At 50.6% G+C, this 19,461-nt stretch overlaps 7 protein-coding genes across 7 annotated transcripts; 3 read left to right on the plus strand and 4 right to left on the minus strand.

The window, feature by feature from the left end:
- Positions 1 to 1,589: 1,589 nt before the first annotated feature.
- On the plus strand, positions 1,590 to 4,881 carry F9C07_4274 (uncharacterized protein; the record flags this gene model as incomplete). Its single annotated transcript, XM_041291058.1, has 5 exons — positions 1,590 to 1,633; positions 1,708 to 1,817; positions 1,891 to 2,610; positions 2,681 to 3,713; positions 3,771 to 4,881. The coding sequence occupies 5 exons, from the start codon at positions 1,590 to 1,592 to the stop codon at positions 4,879 to 4,881; spliced, it is 3,018 nt and encodes a 1,005-aa protein (XP_041143973.1).
- An 824-nt stretch (positions 4,882 to 5,705) lies between these two features.
- On the minus strand, positions 5,706 to 8,073 carry F9C07_4275 (putative actin-binding protein; the record flags this gene model as incomplete). Its single annotated transcript, XM_041291074.2, has 9 exons — positions 8,004 to 8,073; positions 7,908 to 7,936; positions 7,791 to 7,850; positions 7,579 to 7,721; positions 7,477 to 7,525; positions 7,316 to 7,419; positions 6,796 to 7,257; positions 6,039 to 6,747; positions 5,706 to 5,981 (listed from the first exon to the last, which is right to left on the minus strand). Exons 1-9 carry the CDS (start codon positions 8,035 to 8,037, stop codon positions 5,706 to 5,708), a joined length of 1,866 nt encoding a protein of 621 aa, XP_041143974.1. The 5' UTR covers positions 8,038 to 8,073.
- Positions 8,074 to 8,892: 819 nt separating this feature from the next.
- Positions 8,893 to 11,848, plus strand: F9C07_2065651 (kinesin-like protein klpA; the record flags this gene model as incomplete). Its single annotated transcript, XM_071508704.1, has 6 exons — positions 8,893 to 8,913; positions 8,970 to 9,093; positions 9,146 to 9,466; positions 9,866 to 9,997; positions 10,056 to 11,620; positions 11,672 to 11,848. 6 exons carry the CDS (start codon positions 8,893 to 8,895, stop codon positions 11,846 to 11,848), a joined length of 2,340 nt encoding a protein of 779 aa, XP_071364767.1.
- A 704-nt stretch (positions 11,849 to 12,552) lies between these two features.
- On the minus strand, positions 12,553 to 14,340 carry F9C07_2281393 (putative thioester reductase family protein). Its single transcript, XM_041285401.2, has one exon. It carries the CDS (start codon positions 14,076 to 14,078, stop codon positions 12,798 to 12,800), a length of 1,281 nt encoding a protein of 426 aa, XP_041143976.1. The 5' UTR covers positions 14,079 to 14,340; the 3' UTR covers positions 12,553 to 12,797.
- A 215-nt stretch (positions 14,341 to 14,555) lies between these two features.
- F9C07_4279 (uncharacterized protein) lies at positions 14,556 to 15,148 on the plus strand (the record flags this gene model as incomplete). Its single annotated transcript, XM_041291059.1, has 2 exons — positions 14,556 to 14,894; positions 14,960 to 15,148. The coding sequence occupies 2 exons, from the start codon at positions 14,556 to 14,558 to the stop codon at positions 15,146 to 15,148; spliced, it is 528 nt and encodes a 175-aa protein (XP_041143977.1).
- Positions 15,149 to 15,507: 359 nt separating this feature from the next.
- On the minus strand, positions 15,508 to 16,816 carry F9C07_4280 (putative fatty acid desaturase protein; the record flags this gene model as incomplete). The annotated part of the gene is made up of 2 exons (XM_041291075.1): positions 15,508 to 16,505; positions 16,606 to 16,816. 2 exons carry the CDS (start codon positions 16,814 to 16,816, stop codon positions 15,508 to 15,510), a joined length of 1,209 nt encoding a protein of 402 aa, XP_041143978.1.
- Positions 16,817 to 17,039: 223 nt separating this feature from the next.
- Positions 17,040 to 19,360, minus strand: F9C07_1366278 (putative cytochrome P450). Its single transcript, XM_041291076.2, has 3 exons — positions 18,813 to 19,360; positions 18,478 to 18,747; positions 17,040 to 18,414 (listed from the first exon to the last, which is right to left on the minus strand). The coding sequence occupies exons 1-3, from the start codon at positions 19,008 to 19,010 to the stop codon at positions 17,263 to 17,265; spliced, it is 1,620 nt and encodes a 539-aa protein (XP_041143979.2). The 5' UTR covers positions 19,011 to 19,360; the 3' UTR covers positions 17,040 to 17,262.
- Positions 19,361 to 19,461: the final 101 nt, after the last annotated feature.

The following is a 19,461-nucleotide window of genomic DNA, read 5'->3' on the forward strand; positions in this document are numbered from 1 at the left end:
GCCACTACTTTATATTGCCTTACTAACGTTACAAGTTACAACCTTTCTATCTTGTCCTACTTTCCGTTATTGATATATTTGATTCTCATTGTTTTCATCCACCCCCTCTTCTTGTGAAGAATATTATACGGGATATCAAAAGTAATTATTGATTCTTCTTTCCTCGCCAGCGTCATCATCATGACCCAACTGGTGGCTCTCATCTGACCACTCGCCACCACGACCGTAAAGCGATTCATTGTGGACTAGGCCGTGATTGGGTCCCAATCCTGGTTTAGCCTTACCGCGCGTGATCCCGTCTGTCGGCTCAGGATTCTCCATACTAACTGAAGACAGCTTTGAAGATATTGTTTATTTTCTGCTTTGGCCGTGTGTATCTTTCCCGTTCTCGTCGTTCGCGTCACTGTATTCCAAACAGGGCCTTCTAATGTTGTTGTCTCGGGATACTGTTGATCGCATCCTTTCCTTCTTCTCGCGTTCCTATGTTGTTGTTGTCGTTATCCTTATACTTTTCTCTCTGGTATCACCTCGAGTAAGTGTAAATGTCTGATGGAATCCTGTGCAAACTACCACGACGGTCGATGATGACAGAATGAGCCCAGAGATGTCGGGAGAGGATGAACACGGTAGGCAGAAACCTAGCAATGGTATCGCCGCTAGTGTCATCCTCTTGCTATTTACAGCAATACCGCATCCGTGACGGTGAAAATAACTTGATCTAATCTGATGGCCAATCAGTGTTGCTTTCCTACAATTCTTTGGTCCGAGATAGTCCCGGAAATCAATACACTATCGTAAACATGTCGAAAATATCGCAACCTGTTGCTACGAGTCCATATAGATTTTAAGTAGCCGGTATCTGGACTGAGGGAGTAAGCCTTGTTGTCGTGTCGACGAACCCCTGATGACAGGTCACGGGCAAGTGTCAGCCTTGGGCGGTGTGAGGCAGTACTGGCAGGTCGTGCAGCCATTCAGATGAAATGATCGACAGCTTGCACCAGAGCAGCACGTTTCAGAAAACTATCCGAGGCATTTATTTTTTTTAGCCTGTATGTAACAGGTCAACGAGAGGGTTGTGTCGGTAGTTGACGAGTCCAGTCAACGATATGCAGTACTCGAATGCACGATGCTAACTTGAGACTCCACAGGTCATATCCATAATGTGTATACTAGTACCTCTTATTACATACTCCGTACATACGTCTCCCTTACAGGGAAGATAAAGAGGACAAAAGGGAGAATGCCGGTGAACGACCGCCCACAACTGTCACACTGCCCCCTCAGGCGGGGAGCAAACAAACAAACAGGAGGGACGTCCGGTCCGCACATTGTTCCGTTCCGACCAACCTCCGGCCCGTCCAATCCAAATTTGGTCAATCAGTGAGATTGCGACTTACCACGAACATTACTCGCTCGCCATTCACCTGCGACGTTGTTGGGGATGCGCTTCGTTACCTACTGATGGCGAATTGAGCCATGCCATCTGCTCTTGCCATCTGGGCTAGCCTTTACTTGCCATACGCACCGACTATTTAACTTTCGGACTTATCTCGTGCTCTCTTGACCTCCGTCTTGACTATATTTTCCTAATGGCTGCAACGGATCAGCCTTCGGGCTTGATGGATATTGCGAGGTAAGCAATACCGTTGCGGGCCGTCCTTTTACCCTTAAGATGCTTGGTGGCTCATTGTGTTACCGGTGAATTAGCTCTCTCACGCAGGATGAAATTCCATTCAAGCTGCGATGCGCTATCTGCAACAAATTGGCTGTGAACGCGTTCCGGTTGCCTTGCTGCGATCAGGCTATCTGCGAAAGCTGTACGCGCTCCAGTCTCCTCTGCTATTCGTTGTTTTCCCATCATCATGACTCGCTCTTACAATCTGTTCTTAGGCCAAGCGTCACTGCCGGAGACCTGTCCTGTCTGCGCACATACGCCTCTCTCCTCCGATTTATGCAAGCCGAATAAAGCTCTCAGGACGACTTTAAAGGCTTTCCTTCGTACCGAGGAAAAGAAGCGTGAAAAAGAGCGCCAGTCAGCAACTCCTGCGGCTACCAATGATGCGACCTCTGTGCAGGGAACTCCGGCCCAGCAAGAGACTCCCGCAGTTTCTGATATCCCGGAAACTAAGCAGGAAGAAGCCCTACCGGAAGTGGCACCCACTGTCGAAGCTCCATCAGAAGAGCCTCTAGTTGGTGGAGACCCGTCGGAGGCTGTCACCGAGCAAACTGATGGGAATCATGAAGTTCCCCTAGAATCCCAACCCCCGGGCGAGGTAATTTGCATCCCTCACAATTGCAAGAAAGGAGCGCAGATATTGACTTCATCGCCTCGACAGGACGAACAGACCGAAACTGTGCCCGCAGATGGAACTGAAAACCCGGATGCGATGCAGCAAACCGGTTCTGGTGAAGGAGAAGATGCAGATGATGCCAAATTGGCTCAGGAGTCCGAACAGGACATGACCCAGGACCCGGGATCAGGCCAAATGCTCCCCAATGGGATGCCGTTCGGCATGGCTCCGGGGATGTTCCCCATGGGTTGGAATAACAACAACGGGGACTTCAATCCGATGTCTCAGTTTATGGGCAACGGAATGTTCAATCCTATGGGTATGTGTCTCACCTCGAGCATAAGTTCTATAAGTTCTATAATAGGGAATTGCTAACAGTTTGGTTATAGGAATGGCCGGCATGATGGACCCGATGGTCGCGAATCAGGGTATGTTTGGAGGTTACGGGATGAACATGAATGGCATGAATTCGGGGATGAATTTCGACGCGGGTCAAGGGATGTATGGGGGATGGGACGGCTCACAAAACAATATGTGGAATGGAGGCCAAGATAAATTCAATCCAAATGCTTTCGCAAATGGTATGGGCCCACAGTATGGGGTCCCCTCTGGATTTGGCGGATATAATATGTCTCAACCCAACGGAGTTCATCCTCAAATGCAGCAACAACAATTCCCTAACCAAGATTTCCAATCCGGCTATTATGGTCCCGGGTATGGCCGGGGCAATTTCCGGGGCCGTGGTCGCGGATTTTACCCCGGTGGCCGTGGCCGCGGCGGCTTCACGGGGCCTATGCAAGCTAATTACCCTCCTAATGCTAACTACCCAGCGTTTAATTCCCCTAACTTCAATCAAGACATGTCATCCCAATTGCAGGAAGGCGTATCTGCAGAGATGTCGTCTGGAGACCCCAACGGCACTGAAGCGACAAATGCTAACGATGAGAATGCCCCAGGCGGTGATTTGGATGGCACTAAAGACCCATCATTGAATGAGAATGCTGCTGATGTGGGCGACAATGGTGAAGCCAGTTCTGCAAAGGGCCCCACCATGGAAGATACTACTGGTCCCGAGGATTCGGGGCTACGTGGTATACCAACAATTGACAGTCTTGACCAGGCCAATGCCGCCCAAGGGATGCACAATGGGCCCATGATGCCGGGGCCAATGGGGCCAGGCTTTGGCCGAGGTTATATGCGTGGGCCATTTACGGGAGGCCGTGGGGGGCCTTTTGCTGGGCCACCCTTCATGCCCGGATCCGGCATGCCTGCACCTAGAGGACCTGGTGTCGAAGGCGCACCAGCTGCTCCCCGGGCGATGCGGGAAGGTCTTCCAAATACTAGTGTTCTCCGGCAGCGGAACTTCCAGGGACCGGGACGAGGATCTGTCCTATCGGTGAGACCTTCGGACGCTTCGCAGAGGTAAGTCGCAGCTTTCATCACCGACGGTCTGTACGTCTAGTCTAACATTTTGTCCAGCACGACCCCAGCACCTCAGGAAGACCACCGCCCGCGGTCGACTTCAAGGTCGAAGTCGCGAGCTCGGTCGGCATCGAGATCGAAAAGCCGATCTCGTTCCCGTGCGCGGTCCCAGTCCCCCGGTCGTCGTCACAATCGCCCACGCTCCGCAAGTATCGAAAACGGCGCTGAAGACTCCGAGCGCAGACGTGAGCGGCCAAGAAGGCCCCGTCGCGAGGACAAATACGACGAACAGTCTCAAGCGGAAGATGAGCACCGCACTCGTTCACCTTCTGTCGATTCCCGCCGGTCATCACGGCGGGACAGGGAGCGAGACAGGAGAAGCGGCCGTCGATCGCATCGCTCGCACCGCCACCGCAGCCAGAGTCCCAGTCGCAATGGAGACTCTCGCGGTGCCGACCGTCTCGCATTGATCCCGGAAGAAAAAGACCCCGGCTCTCGAAGCAGGACACCCGTCATTAGCGAGGCCCAGGAGAGCTCCAGCAGGACCTACCGATCCGGCAAAGACCGCACCAGTCGTCGCGACGACGAACGGGAGAGAGATCGAGACTCTCGACGCCGGGATCGTGAAAGAGATCGCGATCGCGATCATTACCGGGAAAAGGAAAGAGACAGAGACCGTGAGAGGGATCGTGACAGGGAAAGAGATAGAGACAGGGCCCGCGATCGCCACCGCGACCGTGACCGCGACCGTGACCGTGATAGGAAACGGTCTCGTCGCGACCGAACTGAATCTCCCGTTGACAGTGACTACTCATCGCGACACCATTCCCGGCGTATCAAACGAAGCCGTGAAGACGAGATCCGTGATAAAGACCGGACAAGAGACAAACCCCCTTCATCATCAACCAAGACTTCCGAACCGGAGAAAGACCCTCACACGTTAGAGCGTGAGGCCCGCAACCGCGAGCGCTTGTTGAAAGAGCAGCAACGGCGCGAAGCGATGCATGCAGACCGTGATGTCGGTAAACCCAGCCGTCGGCGCGACAGTCGTCAGGAGCGAACGGCGGCCGGCGGCCGACGCCTCACTTACAAATATGAAGATGACGAGAGCGACGCCGCTCGCGCGGCACGAGTAGAAAAAGAACGAGAAGCCAGTCGATGGGCATAAAATCCTTCACATCTTTCTCATACTCCCCACCCACCTTTTGAGCCATATGACTTTCACTTCTCCCTCACCATATCTTCCCTGTCTTACAACAAAAGAGCATATAGAGCGTTTCAGGTATCTTTCATGGGTTTGGGGTGTTGTTCTTGCATGAAGGAGAGCGGGCATACTTAGTTCAGGGATGTTGCTGTTGTTTTGTTGACTTTGCGGTGGAGTTGATGAGTATCTACGCTTTCGTTCTTTGTAGATATACCTCTTGAGGATCCCTGATAAGATGAAATAGTGACACATATGGCAATCTATAAAATCTAGATATCTTGCGTCTGAGCTTATTGGGGAAGTTAGTCCAACATATACTTGAGTAGATCGTCGCTGTGTTAACCTTGATATATATATTTCCCGGCATATAGTTACTACCCACCCACGTGATATATGCAACGCTGCACATCGTTCGATGAGCTACTGCTTATCAAGCCTCTATTCGCTCCATTCCCTTCGCTGAACTGTTCCGAGTTTGAAGTGACATCTCCATTCTCTACATACGATTGAGCTGAAGATATCGTCAGGGAAACATATATATTTATCATAACCGATTAACCGCACATATCGTCAACTTCTATCATTTCCGCTCAAGAAAACCAGGTAGAACAAGAAACAAAGAAGCAAAAATGGTATTTGCATTGACATTGCAATCATGCTGTCAGTCATAATGAAAGGCATATAACACGATATCGATGGCTATGGACAAAACGAGAGACGGGTCTTTTGTAAAGGAATCATTCAAGAAGAATACAATTATTAGAGATACCAAGCCAGAGACGGGTTGATTAGCTCAGCCTGGCCTCGAGAGCCACGATCTTCTCGTTCAGGCTTTGTATCTGTTTCTCTTGGTTGGTCTCGAGGGATTCAATCGTCTTGGTCAGACTCTCGATCTGCTGCTTCTGTTCGTGGACTTCATTCAATAGGGGGCCGACCATGTGGGTAAGCTTTTGGATTTCGCCATGGAGGGCGCTAGCGGCCGTATTGGTGAACTCGGGAATATTGAATCCGGAAGATGTATCGACCGGGGTGCTGGCAGCAGGGGAGCGATCATTATTCTGGGCCTGTTATTGTGGTTAGTTATACTGTGGCAATTGGTTCAACCCTTGGATGATGCTTACTGGAACAGGGGTTGACGGTTTGGAAGCCGTTTGTGACTTGCTCTCCTCCCTTTGGTGCCATGCGCTTGTCTTGACTGGCGAGGCAGACTCTACGGTACGAGCTTCCCGCTCGACGGGCTTAGGTGCCTCGTCAAAACTGGACTCCTCAACTGCGGGCTCCGCGTCTTCCTCGTCGGCAAACTTGTTCACCATTGCAGCCATGGAAGCGCCCTGCTCCTTCATGGACGGGGCAGGCTTATGTACAGGAGTTGGTTCGGGCTCGGGCGCCTTCTTCACCGGAGTCGGCTCTGCGGGCTTGGGCGCAGGTTCTGCCTGAGCTGCAGGGGCACCCAAGGTCTCAGTAGGCTTGTCTTGTACACCGGTAATCTCCTTCAGACCCTCTCCTTCATACAAACTAGCCATGGAAATCTTCGGCGGGATGGCTTCTTTGCCAGCGAACCATTCGGATGGGCTCATGGCGGGTGTCAAGCCGACTGTGGGTGGATAAATATCATCCTGGAAGGTCTCGGCACGGCGAGGAACGATAAAAGAGATCGGTTCAATGTAGGTATCTCCGACGGTCTTGAAGGCGCGGGCTACCTCATTCTCGTGCATGTTAACACCACGCTTCGGCATGAAAGCAATGCCACGCTGAGGATCGGCCGACTTGTATTCGGCAAGATATTCGAACTTATCATTCTCCAATTCGAAATAACGAATGTTACCGTCACTAAATGGTGTTAGATCACTTTTGAAATGTACCACAAGTCTCACTCACCCTCTGCCAGCCAAATACAGGCACTGGGTGCCATCGTCCCAGAAGGGCATGCAGACGCCAGAGATGGAATCAAGGACCTTGAATCCATTAATGGGCTCCGCAGGAGCGCGCATGTCCCACAATGCGAGCTGGCGGTCGCTCATCCTGGAGAAACCGGTGGTCGCGATCCGGTCATGTTCTCCAAGCCACACGACACGGCTGTTCTTTGCACCCGAGTGTCCCTGGACCTCATGCGCGGGACGTTCCTGACGTGCATCCCAGATGCGAAGCTTCTTGTCACGGGAGGTGGTGACCAGAAGGGAGCCATTGGCACTCCAGGACTGTGAATAAACCATATCGCCCACATTCAACGTGAGCTTGGCAGCACCGGCCTCGATATCCCAAATCTTAACAGTGAAGTCGCCGGAAGACGTAGCCAAAACATTTTCCGCCGCAGGGTTGAAGAGCACATGCCCGATTTTCCTGTAATGTTGTTAACCGTTTACTGTGCCTAAAGTACACGCAGTGGTGAGTAACTGACTTCGGGTGACCGCTCAGCTTTCCGACAGGCGCAATATCCTGAACATGATCGAGGTCGACATCGGGGCGGAGGGTGAAGTTTTCGGGTACGCGCCACAGGAGGGCCTAGGTAGTGTTATTTAGCATTGAGATTGGAACCCTCGGATTAGTCTCGGATTGTACCTTGCCGTCATCGGAACCGGATGCAATCAGGTCATCGTTAAAAGGGTTCCTAGGTGTGTTGGCTTTCTGGATTGGCTTGAATATGAAGTGACCGCTGCTCACCAGTCGGTATCCAAGACTGCTGCAGTATGACCGCGGAACAGAGGAATTTTCTCAGGCAATTTGCCTCGCTCTTCCAGGGGAATGACGGCAAAAGCACCACCTCCACCAGCTGCCCAGTTTACAGACAGGTACTTGGGGTTGACCTGGACTAGTCGTTAGTTCATAAGGCGCGGGTCAGGGGGGTGGTCGGCGTGGAACGGAGGCGGGCGAACCTTGACGAGATTGCTGTCCCAGGCATTTGCGGACACGCGGAGGTTGTCATAACATTGCTCCTATAGGCGTTGTCAATGGGGTATTGGTATTGCGATGCCGAGAAATTTGCTGGGTACCTTTCTTGTGTTCCGCCCGAAGACGTGTCCTAAAATGATACCTGTCAGATTGCGGGCAACATCAAAAAGAGGGGAGGGAATGTAATGGCATCTCACGGTATTTAGAGGAACGGACGAAACGACCAGACATCACGCTGTCACAGATTGAGACACGACAAGAACCGTGATCACGACAAAGGAAAAAAGCAAAACCGAACAGGAGGAGAGGAGCAATTGGAAGGGCAACTATGAAACAGGGAAGCTGTCGGTCTGGGAAAGTCGACGCCGTCCACTCTTAGTCTGAAAGTAGGTCTTCGGTGGGACGACCCGCACGCGGGAGATGGATTCACTGGGTGACGGTTGCAGGCAATGGGGATCCACGCAATTTAATGATCAACATCAGAGTCAATAGTCGTTCAATTGTTGAGAGCCGATAATCCGATTGCATTTGGCATGGAAGTGAAAAATTGATCTCAACCCGGACATCTCGTGACGCTGGTATACTCACGGTATAATACCGTGGTAACGCTAGGTTTCTTATGGCATACACGATTAGTTGTACACGGAGGAGGGTAAGGTATCAAATGGATACGATACGCCTAGCCTTCATTGGGACTATTGCCTCCCCGCCGCAAAGTGGCTGAGTCAGCGCCACCCAGATGCCCCGATTTGTTCAATTTGTTTACCGCCTTGCGTTACTCCAGAAACCGGCGCTTGGATGGTAAACGACAAGCCAAACTTCCAAACCAAACTCAACATCCAAAAGAGTCCCCGGCGACTTGACGACCCTCGCGCTACTTGCCATGCGGGACCCCTCCTCACTGCAATTTGTCGACAATTGATGGTGATTCGCTCTTCCCCGCTTTGACTTCTCTCGTCTGTTTGTATAGCTTGCAGTGTGTTTTTCTTTGCGTTCTAGACAGTGGCTCCGAAAGCTCCTGCCTTTATCTCTCCGCTCTATTTGAGTATCCTCTTACCGGTACCAGCAATTGTTTGTTTTTCGTACATGATGGATAATGAGAACTTGGTAATGATGCCCGACATGATAAACATGAGTCTCCGACATGACTGACACACTCCCAGTCGCAATCCCGAGCCCCTGCCCGCACACGCATACCCGCCGCTGGGCTCAGAGAAATGAGCTCGGCTAATACTAATTCGCGGTCAGGCATCTTGCCGCCTGGCTCAATTGCTAAAACTTCGTCGCGTAAGTCAGATAACAAGCAGGGTTAGCAGGACTGTAGCGCTCACAAGGACAGAACCGACTCGTCCGAGGAGTACCACACAAGGCGCCGAGACTACCAGAGCTAGAGCAACGTCCACGACCTTGTCCGGGAAACCTCTTGGTCGTGCGAATTCTCATGCAACGACTACCTTGACTAGATCCGCTTCCACTACCTCACGAACTACCAAAGCATCCCCCGCCACCGGATCTAGTACGCGACCCCACTCAGCATTATCACGCCCTCAGACTTCGCTAGCCAGCGCCCGAAGGCCCAATGGTCATACAATTGCCCGGCCAGCAACATCGTTGGATACCCATCATGAGGAAGACTCAAGCATTTTGGGGAAGAGAAAGGGTAGGCGACAATTTCACTTTGATTCCCCTGATTTCGCAATTCTCGCAAACCCGTCATTATCAGCAAGCATACATGCACATGTCCCACAAGGTCGGTCGGGAGCTCAGCGGTATTCTTCTCAAGAATATGAAGGGCCCGTGCGACCTGATTACCGTGAGATATCCATAAGCAGCGCTTTAGATCTGTCAGCCACGGGCCCTCTTCCCACCAGGACGCTGGACCCAAAGACTTCTCCCATGCATAGGACGTTCGTGCCCCTTGGATTAAATACACCTACTACTCCCACCCCTTCGTACAAGCCCCTATCACCATCTAAACATTCCTCAAAGAGGAAACCTCCTCCTGTGCCTCAGTTTCTCACGAAAGATTCCATGATCACCTCTTTTAACTGCTCTACAGGTGCCGAATGGGACCAGGAAACACGCGAGAAGACGATGGAAGAGTTCTTCAACGCCTTTGTCTCTCGAGTAAGTCAGGCTGGCCAAGAGAGTTTCGGGCTCAAAGAAACCGTGGAGCTGTACAAATCAAGAGGTAATCATCCAGGATCCACCAATAGGCTGTAAAGGTGCTCATATCGTTCGATTTGCAGTAAACGAGCTCGAACAGTCGCGAAAAGATCTCACCGAGGCAAACCTGGCCTTGCGCGTCGAACTCGAATCAATGAAGGCTCGCATAGGAACAGCGGAAGGCGCTTTACACGATGCCCAGAGAGAACATGAGCTCGCGATGGATGAGTTCAGTTCGCGCCAACGGCTCGAAGTTGAGACCGTAAGAGCTGATAGCAAGAAGAAACTAGAGACCATAGTTGCGCAGCATGAAGACCAGCTCTGCGAATTGAAACGGCGATTCGAACGTGAATTGGACGACGAAAAGGCCTCGCGACTTCGTGAGATCAACCAACTTACATCGCAGACCGCCTTGGATACACAACGTTCCCAGATTGAGCTAGACAGGAAAGATCGGGAAATCGCCTCGCTCCAGAACGACGTGCAAGCCCTACAACAAGAAATTGAGCGAGAGCGCAAGAGCACCCAAGGTCTCCGGCAGAACCTGGACACAGCCAGTAGCAATAGCGTGACGCTAGAGTCGTCGATTCGTGCGCTCAAGGCTCGAATTGAATTCCTGGAGTCCGGCCGTGAGGAGCAATCTCAAGCATTTGAGCGGTTGAATCAACAGATGATGGATGCCCTGGCCGAGACCAACGCCACCAAGGACAAGTTGCGGAAAGAGGAGACCCTCCGAAGAAAACTACACAACCAGGTTCAGGAGCTCAAGGGCAACATCCGGGTCTTTTGCCGTGTTCGACCGTCTTTAGAGACTGAGCCGCAGACGGGCATCGCTCAGATTCAATACCCCGATGCATCTGAAGAGTGCAAGGAGATCAATGTTTTGGGACTGGAAGAGAAGAGCAGCCTGGGCGCCGTTACCAAGAAGAACAACAACTTCGCCTTTGATCGGGTATTCGGGCCGTCAACCCAGAATGCGGAGGTATTCGATGAGATCAGTCAGCTTGTCCAAAGTGCGCTCGATGGCTACAACGTGTGCATTTTCTGCTATGGACAGACCGGTAGCGGTAAGACCTACACTATGTCTTCGTTGGATGGCATGATTCCACGGGCTGTACACCAAATCTACGAGACTGCCACTAGCCTCAAAGAAAAGGGTTGGAGGTATACTATGGAAGGAAACTTCGTGGAGGTGTACAATGAAAATCTGAACGATCTTTTGGGCAAGGCGGAAGAGCTGGACAAGAAGAAGCACGAAATCCGGCACGACATGCAACGCGGCAAGACGATCATTACAGATGTTACCACTGTGCGCTTGGATTCGCCCGAGATGGTCGAAAATATCCTTAAACGTGCCGCAGCCAATCGTTCGGTGGCTGCTACAAAGGCCAACGAGAGATCATCGCGGTCTCACTCCGTCTTCATCCTGAAGCTCATCGGCGAGAATGACATTACCGGCGAGCGCAGTGAGGGAACGCTCAATCTGGTGGACTTGGCCGGTAGTGAGCGACTGAGCCACAGCGGTGCAACCGGTGAGCGACTGCGGGAGACGCAGAATATCAACCGTAGTCTGAGCTGCTTGGGCGATGTGATTGCCGCATTAGGTCAAGGCAAGGACGGCGGGCACATTCCCTATCGCAATAGCAAGGTAAGTTCCCCTGACTTTTCCGGTGAGAATCAAGGTACTAACAAGCTGCAGCTTACCTACCTCCTCCAATTCTCCCTGGGAGGAAACTCGAAGACGCTCATGTTTGTCATGGTGAGTCCACTGCAGGCACATCTGGCCGAGACCTTGACCAGTCTCAAGTTCGCCACAAAGGTGCACAATACCCACATTGGGACAGCTAAGCGACAGGCGCGTGTTCGTGATTGTTAATGATACCTTGGATGGCGATTGGCGTTAGATATCCCTGCCTTTAAGCCGGTGTTTGGAGTTCATCGTTGAAGATACACCCCTTTTCTGGTTCTTTTAGGAATACTGTTTCATGTACGGACTTGTTTAGCTCTCTTAATCTTAAACTTCTTTCTACTGTGACTTTATCTCAGCATGCACATCTCGAGATCCCATAGCCAGAATTAGACTGCGGCAACATCCTCAATGATGTGGCTACTCTACAGAGAGCTATCTCAAGATTCTAGAAGATGATCTCTACTCTATCTGGGAACCTGGTCTAGTATTTATACATGACAACGCTCCTATATATACAGCCAACATGGTTAAACGTTGGTTCCAGGATATAGGGATTTCTACTGTCGATTGGCCGCCTTACTCGCCTGATCTTAACTCTATTGAATATACCTGGTCAAAGCTGAAAGAAATGACATATCAGCTTGACCCTGAGATGGTGATATATAAAGGAACTGAAGAAGCTTCAAAAGCACATTTTAGCGCTTCAATAGAGCGTGCGTGGAATGAGATATCTGAGGAGTTTTTTACTAGGTTGGTGGAGTCTATGCCTAGGCCGCGAGGCGTGTTGAGGAAGTTATTGAGGCAAAGGGCTGGTATACCAGATATCAGTCAGTGAAAAAGTAGATTTTTTAAAAGATTTATTATTTTTCTATATATATTTAATTTTAGTAGTAAATCTCTAATTGAATGGAAAAATGGTGACCATTTCAGAAAACTAGATGATTCTGATGATTCGGGCGCCATACACGGAAACTTTTGCTCTTCTAGAACTGTATTGTATTTATCAAGCGACTTCCAACACCCCCTGCATTAAATTCACCAGCCGCTTATTATCATTGAAGAATGCAGGGCTAACCTCCCTAGTTTCATTCTTCAGATTGTATCAAGATAGTCAGATCTAAAATAACCAAGTCTCCTAGACACACTCCCCGTATAAAGCAGAATCGGGGCCACGCGAAGTATTGAACAACAGCTTCTGAAACTTGTGCACAAGCATTCGAATCCGCACACGCATGAATTCCTCTGGGTCGTGCCAATCGAGTCGCAGACTTAAAGGCCCAGAGGTAATGGTTTGCCGGAGGCACTCTGAGCGAGCACAACTAAACTCCCACCCGCGGTTGAACCTGGCCAACATTTGGAAAAATGCCTCTGCGTGCTTCGGAGACAGAACGACACCACCTCGCTGACAGATGCTCATGGAAGTAGTCTGGGACATGTTGGAGGCGACCAGGGAGGCCACTTTCGAAAGGCTGTAAGGGACATAGAGCTGTGAAGTTGCATGAACAATATCAGTGGTGCCGGATGCTAGATGGAGGAGGGAAACATTGGCAACAATATCCACAGGTACTTCGTCTATGATACACTTCGGGTCAACTATGCTACAGAAATGTTCAATTCCATGATTGTCCGTCCGTAGAAGTGATTGAACATAGGAGTGAAGGGGAATTTTCAGGTCGAAGCCGTAGAATCTGTGCGGGTGCTGGAGGGCAGGACCAATGTTGGAGGGACGGATAATCAGGGTGGAATAATGTTGATTGTCTTTGCGATCTAGGAGCAGCTGCTCCAGGAGGTACTTGGCCAGGGCGTAGGGGGCAGGAAACTCGAGCATATTGTAGCGCGTCTGTCCAGTGGAGACGATCTCCTGTACCTCCTGCAGGAAATTGTCTCTCTCCTTCGTAACAGCCTTGTTGTCCAGGTGGTAGATCTTTTCCTGAACGGTACCCCCAGGGAGGAAGCTATTCACATAGGCAGTGGACACATGTAGAAGACGCTTCAGATGGGCAAAGCTAGACACAAAATCGACCAGAGAAAGGTGCACAAGGCAATTGTCCACCATGGACGCCTGTAGCTCCTGGCGCAACGACACATTGGCGGCACTGTTTATGACTACCGTCACTTGCTGCTGCAGCTGAGCTCGATCCACTGCTCGGAGCCCCAAAGAGGGTTTGCTGAGGTCCCCCACCACGAAGGTGACCTTACCACTATCCATTACCTCATTGATTTCGTCCGGCATACTGCGTTCCAGTTTTTCGAGCGCACTGTGGATTGATCCGCGGCAGAGAACGAACATCCTCTTGGTAGGCAGCTGAATAGCGAGCTTGTAAAGCAGGCATCCTCCTAGGGTGCCAGTGCCCCCCGTCAGGAACACCACTTGGTCTCTCCACCATTCACTAGCGCTGGCTGCATCCATATTCATAGCCAATAGGGAGAGTTAGAATTATTATTGATCCAGGGGAATCTGGTATACAACAAGTCAAGTATTAAGAACAAATCTTGAGCTGATTTTCTCCTCGGCTGACTACATATGGACATGGCAATTGTGTACATGTCACTTATGACATATGATAGACCACATGTACAGGGATGCCAACCATAGCTGAAGACGAAATTGACATCCAATATGCTGCTACTCAATAGTCATTCATGGCCCCTTGCGTCTTGCCCCCGATGAATGGATTGAAACATCATATAAAGACAAAAAATGCATCAATAGGTCCCCCTTGCATGACGAGTGGAATTTGGAACCACTGGTTAACTACGATCTGGTAAACCGTGCAACTATGTGTTTGATTGATTGCTGCTACTAGTATATATTACTCTGTCGCGCTACTACTGGCCGCATCCACCCAGGGTCCAAGTAGCATTTTTCATCACTCAGACTGTTCCAGCCATCATGCACGTCAAACAACTGATCCTTTCGCTCTTCCTAGTTGCGTCGTGCACCTCGGCACATCCGAACCAGGCGGCCACTACCGAAAACCTGGCCTTGATTGCGGCCTATCAGCAAGCAGTGGAGTCAGCCACGCAGGCGCTCAATTCATACAACGGGGGCGTGAAGGGGTTGCCGGAATTATCATACAGCATGTACTCAACGAGGGATATCTCGAAAAGGATTTCCCGCCACATGGAAGGCACCCAGCGTTACACCGACGGGGACAGCGCTGCGATCTGCAACCACACTGTCGCGACATCTGGAGCATTAGTCGATCTCCTGAATTTAGGAAAGACAAAGGTAAGTCTCTCTTTTACATATACTTGATCTAATGGTTTGTGGTATCTCTGACTGGCTGTTCACAGCTTCCTCTCATCCGCCAAGCCAGTTATGGTGCTGTGGCAGCCAAGATGGTGAGCCACTTTCACCAAGAGGACATGTATCTTTTGGAGGGAATTCAGGCTAGGATGAACCCTAATGATGCGGCGACAGCGAGAGAGGCATTTGTGGGCATTCAAGATGCCTATACTGCGTTATTGAGGTCCTCAGCCTAAACATATCTCGACTATTACAACCAGCACACTGGGAAAAGTAGTTCTGGAAATTGATAATGACCGGTGCAGTTGACTGGGGAAGGGAAGGCAGTTATACAGTTATATTCAATTGTTTTTATCGGCGTGGATTGACAGTCTATTCAATGTATATTCCATGTGGTAGGGCGTTCGAATCTCTGTCACCGTTACTCGTGGCGCCTTTAACCCAGCCGCTAGCTGAATTTTGTGTATTCGTGCGGTAGCTCCTGCTAATCCTTTCGGGCATTACTGTTGCAATTCTATGGTCCACCCGGTATATCAAGTCATTGTTAAATCTTACTGTCATAGGGAGGAGGCTGGTTGTGACATTTATTATTGCCCTATCCGTGTACAGAGGCGATCTGCATCGACCGAACCATTTCCTGCGCCTCTTCGGAGTGCCCAACGGAATCAAAGGCAACACTGGCGTCACCTCCAATGGCCTCTTGGAGAAACCACTGCCCACCCGGGTGTCGGTGTATGAAATCAGTGACATCGCAGACGTACCCTGCAATTATGATCAGGCAGCGCCCTGTACGTGTCTGCCGCTCGTACTCGGTCAAATCCATTGTCGGGAAGGGGTGGTGGCCCACACTACTGGATGGGCGCCGTTTAAGAGCTCCTGCATTGCTATCCGCCGACTGTTGCCTCTGGACATCGAGAATGGCGCGTTCGATTTCTCTATCCGGACTCCTTGTAAGCCCCGACGCAAGCCCCAACCGCGCACAGGACCAGATTAGCCATTTGCTGGGGTCAAAGCTGTACCAGTGTACTCCATTGCGGTAGTCTGACGGAAATCGATGGTGGAAGTTATGGTAACCTTCACCGGAGGTTAGAAGAGCAACGAAGAGATTATCCCGCGCGCTATTTGTAGTGGAGAATGACTGTCCACCGCGCCAGTGCGCCAGCGAGTTAACCAACATGGTCGTCTGTCCGTAAAGATATGCCCGGGTAAGACCTGCATATACAAACCCCCCCTGCCAGTCATTCCACCCGATCTGAGCCACGGCCGATGGGAGTAGTAGTCCTATCACTACAGCCAGAATCGGGTAATACTGACGCTGCCAGACAGCTACCTGGTCATTTACCACGTCCGAGATATCAACGGAACCCCACATCTCAGGGTTATATCCGATCAACCAGCCAACGTGCGAATAAAAGAGTCCTCGTCGGGCATTATAAGGGTCATTGTCCGTATCGAGGTAGCGGTGATGGGCGCGATGATGACGCGTCCACCAGATGATGGACCACTGAAACTGTCCAGCCCCGAGGGCAGCGAGGACGTAGCGGAGAGGCGGGGAGGCACGGTAGGATCGGTGACACCAAAGCCGGTGGTAACCTAGAGGATAATGAGGAGTTAGTTCGACTAAATCAACGGGGTTGTATAGATGCAGTGTTCGCCCAAGGTCGATGTCGGCCGTAGGCGAAGAAAAACTCACCGGCAGTGATGGCTACGCTATAGATAAAATAACAAATAACACTCCATAGTGCAGTCTTCCAATTCAATGTCACCTGCTGGATCCCAAAGACAATCAGACTGGGTGACACTGCTACGAGGATGAAGTGGACGACATGAAAATGCCGCCAATAAAAGCGGAGCTCCCCCGTGAAGGTCCTACCGGCATCACCTGCTGGGGCTGATGTTTTCATGATGATGTGTACTAGAGAAGAACGACCACGATTGGCACAGTGAAATTATAGGCCAGTCTATCTCAGGATACACCTCGCTGACATGGGAAACCGCTGCCTGGCTGCGAAGGCTTTGAGTCCTCTTAAGCCCGCAGTATATGACACAGGGTTATGATTGCTAGGTGAAAATCCTGATCTAGGAGATATCATATTTGCTGGATCCAAAACACTTTGACCTACTATAATTCTATGACACGTAAGCATGCAAGGAGTAACTTGGGCTGGTATGCACATGACATATCTCATGTACTATAGTATTTTAGTGCTTTTATATCATTCTTCCAATATTGGAATCATACCACTGGGTAAACATGGTGCTATAACTCCCATTCTAGGAGGGTAATGTACCTTTCATGAAGACAGATTTACATGCCACTGTACAAAGCGAATACACCGATACGCATCACTCACCAGCCATGCAGCTCGCGCAGGTGAACTACCACATCATCTCGGGGGATAGGGCTGAGAATTCCCATCACTACAGGTTCCTTTTGCTCGTCTGCCAGCTGCATTTCAAACTTGCCCAGCATGATTGCCACCATAATGTTGACCTCGAGCCGCCCTAATTCTTGCCCAATACAAGATCGCGGCCCTTGACCAAATGTGAGAAACGTATATCGATTATGGATCTGGTTCCCACCGGCCGAACTGTTGAAGGACCCGTCCCCGTTTAGCCATCGAGCAGGGTTGAACTCGGCAGCATCTGGTCCCCACCACTCGGGGTTCTGGTTCGCTACCGGAGGTGACAGCAAAACCAGCGTTCCCTTCGGAACGTAGACACCCGCTAGAGTGGTATCGCAGCACGCTTCTCGACCGGTCAATGAAATCGCAGGGTAGCACCGGAATACCTCATTGCAGAATGCCTGTAAGCTTGGTAGACCGTCGTCCAGCCGTTTGAGGAAAATATGGGACCACTCATCAAGCCTGGTCGTAGTAGGTGATGGAAGGCATTGGCGTACTTCATTCCGGACCTTGCCTTGGAGATCAGGGTCTCGACTTAAAACAAACAGCGCCCACTGCATCGTGAACGTGACAGTCGCAGACCCGGCAAGGAGGAAATCCACACTCTGCTGGACTCTTTCACCATCACCGAAGATGTCTCCCTCTAGTAAACAGGAGAGGAGAGTCGCACGTTTTCCAGACATCCGCCGACGAGTCTGGGTCTGTTTCTTCTCTTCGGTTATAATTCGACGAACAAAGCATTTCAGGTCAGCAAGCCCTGGAACCTGGGGCTGTACTATTGTTTGGATAGACTCAGGAAGGGCACAGCACATCAAAGCCTTGACGCAGGTCCCTAGCGAGATCCCAAAGAGGAACCGTTCCAGCACCTTTTTGACGGTGGTCTCGTGACGTATCGGATCGAAGTGAGTATCCAATTGGGTCTTACAGACAATAGCAAGGCCCGCTCTGTTGAGAATATCCCATAGATAAACGCGTCCTTGCTCTTTGTTTTCTGCATCCATAGACTCGGCCATTCGCAAAGCCTGTTCCACAATGATGGGGCACTGCTCCCGGACATTGCACGGGGTATACGCCGCAGAGATCTGTTGACGATGGAGCTGCAACAACTTGGTGTCAGCGAACAACAACCCTCCAGGTTTATCGATTTATATGAATGCTACCCTGTGCTTGTTTCCATTGCTGGCCACAAGGCCCCTCGCGCCGACCGTAGAGAAGATCTTCTCAGCTACGCGGGGCTTTACAAAGTCCTTGCTCCGACGGCAGAGTAAATCCCGAATCGCCCTCGGGCTCATGGCAAACAATACTTCAATATTGAGTGGCCCATATACCCGCACTATATCCTCTTTGTAAAACAAGACTGCCTCCCGTCTCAGATAAACGATTGGGTTTTCGTTTCGATCAAGATAATTGCCCCAGAGCCAATGCCGTCCCTGTAAATTGTTTTGTCTTAGCCCATCTGGGATACGCGCTCTGGAAAAGAGAAATGGATATTTACCACAGGTGTTGAGAGTGATCTAAAAGGTGTGAGAAATTGGGGATATAAATACAGGCGGTATGCAGCTAGGAAAGCCATATATAATCCCCCAGCGAGTCCGATAATGGCGAGGCTTCTCTCTGGAGATCTCCGGAGAAGCAAGAGAACCACCGACATCCCGATTACCACCACACGACAGGGCCAATTCATAGTGAACATGATATTTGGAGCGGCCCATGTAATCAGTAGGGTCAGTTAGGAAAGGGATAGAACAAAAATATTCCACGACAAGGAGAGTAGCCCTGATTCCAAGTTGCCAGATGAGCGAAATATCTGCCCTGTCACTCAATTGCTGCACACTCAAACCAACAGACTCCATGCCGTATAGCGTTTCTCTTCCTGGACCTAAATGACACTTACATGTGCCAAGAATCCGGACCCAGGTCGAATCTGATCTGTTCACTTTTCACTGTCTCCCCTTCGTCAGCTACAGGCGACCTGAAAAGGAAAGAAGATCAACATGATGCCTCCACAAGCTCCACTATTCAGTAGCATTAGTGTAGGATCTTATTTATTTATTTATTTTTTTTGGGGGGGACGTTTTTGGCAGGGCGGATGCTGCAACCCGTACGCCAAAGCTTATGACACCTCTAAAAGAATATTGGGAAAT

The sequence above is a fragment of the Aspergillus flavus genome, chromosome 3 (genome assembly GCF_009017415.1).
Source record: "Aspergillus flavus chromosome 3, complete sequence".
Taxonomy (NCBI): domain Eukaryota; kingdom Fungi; phylum Ascomycota; class Eurotiomycetes; order Eurotiales; family Aspergillaceae; genus Aspergillus; species Aspergillus flavus.

Bases quoted from the DNA above. Each gene is read 5' to 3' on its own strand.
- F9C07_1366278 (XM_041291076.2), bottom strand. From the start codon at position 19,010: ATGTTCACTATGAATTGGCCCTGTCGTGTGGTGGTAATCGGGATGTCG. The intron at 18,748-18,812 runs GTAAATATCCAT...AACAATTTACAG, and splicing joins GATCACTCTCAACACCTGTG to GGACGGCATTGGCTCTGGGG. The intron at 18,415-18,477 runs GTAGCATTCATA...AAGTTGTTGCAG, and splicing joins GCAATGGAAACAAGCACAGG to CTCCATCGTCAACAGATCTC.
- F9C07_2281393 (XM_041285401.2), bottom strand. From the start codon at position 14,078: ATGAATATGGATGCAGCCAGCGCTAGTGAATGGTGGAGAGACCAAGTG.